The 3,893-nt window shown below is 51.5% G+C and overlaps 1 protein-coding gene across 1 annotated transcript; it reads right to left on the reverse strand.

The window, feature by feature from the left end:
- Window positions 1-744: 744 nt before the first annotated feature.
- LOC109610734 (acanthoscurrin-2-like) lies at window positions 745-1,757 on the reverse strand. Its single transcript, XM_026972066.1, has 4 exons — window positions 1,613-1,757; window positions 1,152-1,430; window positions 981-1,058; window positions 745-833 (listed from the first exon to the last, which is right to left on the reverse strand). The coding sequence occupies exons 1-4, from the start codon at window positions 1,755-1,757 to the stop codon at window positions 745-747; spliced, it is 591 nt and encodes a 196-aa protein (XP_026827867.1).
- Between the last annotated feature and the right edge of the window lie 2,136 nt (window positions 1,758-3,893).

Raw genomic sequence — 3,893 nt, forward strand, 5'->3', positions numbered from 1 at the left:
CGAGGAATTGAAATATCGAGGTGCACGATTCCCTCGTAAACGGAACGTCCGCCGATTTTCCGGATTGCGAGAAAGTAGAACGGGAGGTGTAGGGGCGTACGGGAGTGCCGGGCGACAAGAGGGAAAATGTGCCGTCGAGGAGGAAGTCGTTTCGCCTAGACGACACGGCGGCAAGTTCGAATGGCCGGAAGCGAGGTGACGATATCGTTCACTGTTTCCAAGAGATACCCCTGTATTCGGTGGTGAATCTATTATCTTTCGAGATAAAGACCACGGAGAGGGTGTTTCTCGCATGTGTGAGACGTGACGTTTCCTCTCGCGGATCCATTCGACATACCCAGGGCACTGGGATTGCTTTTCGGTGGTGCCCGACGTCCCGATTTTGGCCTTTTTGAGTCTTGATAGCGGTCCAAAGATGGAAGGGGAGGAGAGGGTCGGCGCGAGTGGTTGATCTCTCCTTATCGACGACGATCGATGCTTACGGCCGAGATACGCGCGGATGATCGGCGAGCGAATTTCGCTCCGATTGCTCGTGGACGCCGTGGGCATTACCACCAGCCTGGAAGTTAATTTCCACGATAAATATATCTAGTGCGGTTAATGCGTGGTCGAGCGCGCTCACAGTGGCGCATGACGATAATGAAAAAGAATGGAAATTGCAGGGTAATAAATTTCCAAAATAGAAAGCTAATTTGCACGGCTCGCGCTCTCGACAGTTCTTATCCGCGAAGAAAGGACGATTTATCAAACGTACAAAACCGCGAGCGAGTACAAAACTGGATCATTGGTATTAATGGATGATGGCAACTGACACTGATGTAAAAAGAGCTTGTCTAAACATAATCTTGCATGTGATAGATAAAATTCGATCTTCAACCATAATTTAGTGCTGATTCTACTAATTTATAATTAATAAAATTTTTAATATTCGATTAAAATTAATAAAATTGGGATTAATAAAACGCAGAATGACATCTCACCTCCACCGCCGTATCCACCACCGCCGTATCCACCACCGCCATATCCGCCGCCGCCGCCCAATTTCCATCCACTGCCGCCTAATCCGCCGCCGCCAAATCCGCTGCTTCCACCTCCGAATTTCCATCCACCGCCGCCGCCGCTGTAACCACCGCCGCCGTATCCGCCACCACCGCCGAGTTTCCATCCGCCGCCGCCGCCGCCGTATCCACCACCTCCGTATCCACCACCTCCGTATCCACCACCGCCGCTGAGCGCGATCACTTTGATGACCTTTCCACCGCCGCCATAACCACCGCCGCCGTATCCACCGCCGCCGTATCCACCACCGCCGCCTAATTTCCATCCGCCGCCACTGCCGCCATAACCACCGCCGCCTAAGCCGTGGCCGCCGCCGAATCCACCACCGCCGAACCCACCGCCGCCGTATCCACCGCTACTTATGTAACCACCTGCAATTTCGATTTCGCGCGATCGCGAATCAGTCCGATGGTTTTTCAGCGCGCTGCAAAATGTCACAGGGGGTGTTGGCCGCGCTGGCCAATTACGTAACCACTCGTAATGTATAGAGAGGAGATAACGCGCGTTCACACGCATTCTATTTGAGTATGCGTGCAATGCGCGATTTATCGACCTTCTTTGTGCGACTGTACGAGAGCGGTACCAGGTGGTCGCGCGCCGCTCATGTCGGCCTGCAAATTGCCATGAGGTATTTTACGATTGCTACAAGGAGAGATCGGTTGCGCTCTGCCGATTGTGTAAGCGGCCTCAAAGGGCATCGGGCAAGTACAAATTGCCCTGGGATTAAATCTTACGAGGCCATTTAATATCGCCGGATCGACCGGTCGCGGTAATCATCAGCTGAGATCCGAGTGAGAAATGTAACTTATGGAATTTGTGCCTTCGTCTTGCGTCTTGCTTCGAATGATAATTACAATGCTACCTCGTTACTCCGAATTATAGTTCGCGTCGACAATAATGATGATAATACTTAATTCGCTTAAAAGCTGTGACAAAAGTTTTACCTGTGTAAAAGCTTTTCAACAACAATTAACAATTATTCCTGCTAAAAGTGTGACTATCGTTTTTGGAAATTTTATTTTTATTTAAAACAATATTCGCGCTGTTTCAAAATTGTAAATTAAAAAAGTTTCCCCTTCCAATACACCCTTTTACGATATCTAATCAGAGCAAAATATCGTTACGAAGTAGTGCAAAAATAACAAAAATGTACAGACCATTCAAATTTTGCAATCGATTTCGCAATACATTTTTCAAATACATTTGTCACCGACTGCAACGATTCGCCGGCGAAGGGGAGACTCGCGGACACGTTGCGGGCACTTCGCGCGCGCGGCACACCCCCGTCGCACAATTCGCGAGTATCTTTCCCTTAAATCCCCATTGCTACTCACCGTATGCGGTGGCGGCGAGCACCAGCACGAGCGTAACTACGAACACCTGAAACGAGAGAACGACCAGGCGTGAGAACTTCAATAATCGCGGACCGATTCGCGCGCGGCGTAGCGCGCGCTTCGATTACGCGCTCGAGATGTACAATAGCGTACAATGTTACGCGAGTGTGCCGCAATGTGCACTCGCGGTTGGTCTCGCTTCTACGTACCTTCATGTTGGAGGTGTGTGATGCCCATCGTCGGGCCCGCCGGCTCTTTTATAGCTCCTGCCTTTCTTCGCGACCGGAGGAGCCCCCGCCCTTTCGCCTCTCCTTCCTCTCGCACGTTCGTCTTCTGGTTCACAAAACCCGACTTTCGTCGACCCACCACCACATCGTTCACCACCACCATCACCGTCATTGCCTTCGGCGTCGACTACGAAAATCCCCGTCGCCATTCCAGGCAACTATCCCCTTCCCTCATGGCGCGACAACGAGGATGGCGAGATGAGACAAGGCAAGACACGGTGGTAATCTTGACACTCGACCATCCGAGATCGTTTCCCCAAGATCGAGACTTCTTGATCTTCCTCGGAGGTTGCGGGAATTTCGCGCGGTTTTCGCGACATTCGTGACGAAAATGGGAGGGTGTGCAACGTGCATGCAGCATGTATGTGTGCACGTGTGTGTTTTGTGTGCTTGGAAATCGGCGGTGCGGCACTGTGGCCTCCTTGGCGGGAAACGCGCGCGATGATTCATCGGTCGAGATAATCGCGCGACGTCTGCGGAATAATTCGCCCGTCAAAAGAGAGCGTAGCCGCGATCGACTGCGAAGCCTCTGCGATTAGCAATTATCGCACGGGGCGGATCGCGCTCGCCGGACCGGAAACGCCGCCCGGCGCGCTTCTTCGAGTCCGAACACGCGCGCCCGGTACTCTTTCCCCGATATTAAACCATCGAGCTTCACGGGTCCGCTCACGGTGAACGAGCAAATCACAATTACGGCGGACGTTTCGGAAATGGGACTGTCGGGTCGAACCGCCGTGATCTGGAGTAGGCTTTCTTCTCGTGTGCGCCGAATTTTCATCGCCACATTTAAACTTGTAGAAGCCTTCCATCCAAGAAGGCGCTGCATTTTTAATCTATCAGACCCTTCCGTGTCCTCTCGGTCTCACAAAGTGCTCAGGTTGCGACCGACGGGCGCGCCCAAAAAGTAGGACATGTGTGCAAAAAATATAAGATATTAATTATGTAAATCCACGTTTCTTTTTTTGCCCCTTCATCTTCGAAGGGACTTCACGTTGCGAATTCACAACGGGTGAGAATTTACTCTTCTCCCTAAAAGGATAAAAGGTTTTTCCACTCGCCGGTGCCGTTTTTAGATAGCGATCGCAAGAACGAAAATCATTTTTGCAGGAAAGGAGAACCTTGTTCGAGGGAGTTGGCCAACGCGTGCGTAAACACAGTGCGCCGCTGTTGCCACGGCGTGGTGTGCGAAATTGTGCAAGTTTCATGCCAGAAG

The sequence above is a fragment of the Ooceraea biroi genome, chromosome 8 (genome assembly GCF_003672135.1).
Source record: "Ooceraea biroi isolate clonal line C1 chromosome 8, Obir_v5.4, whole genome shotgun sequence".
Classification (NCBI taxonomy): domain Eukaryota; kingdom Metazoa; phylum Arthropoda; class Insecta; order Hymenoptera; family Formicidae; genus Ooceraea; species Ooceraea biroi.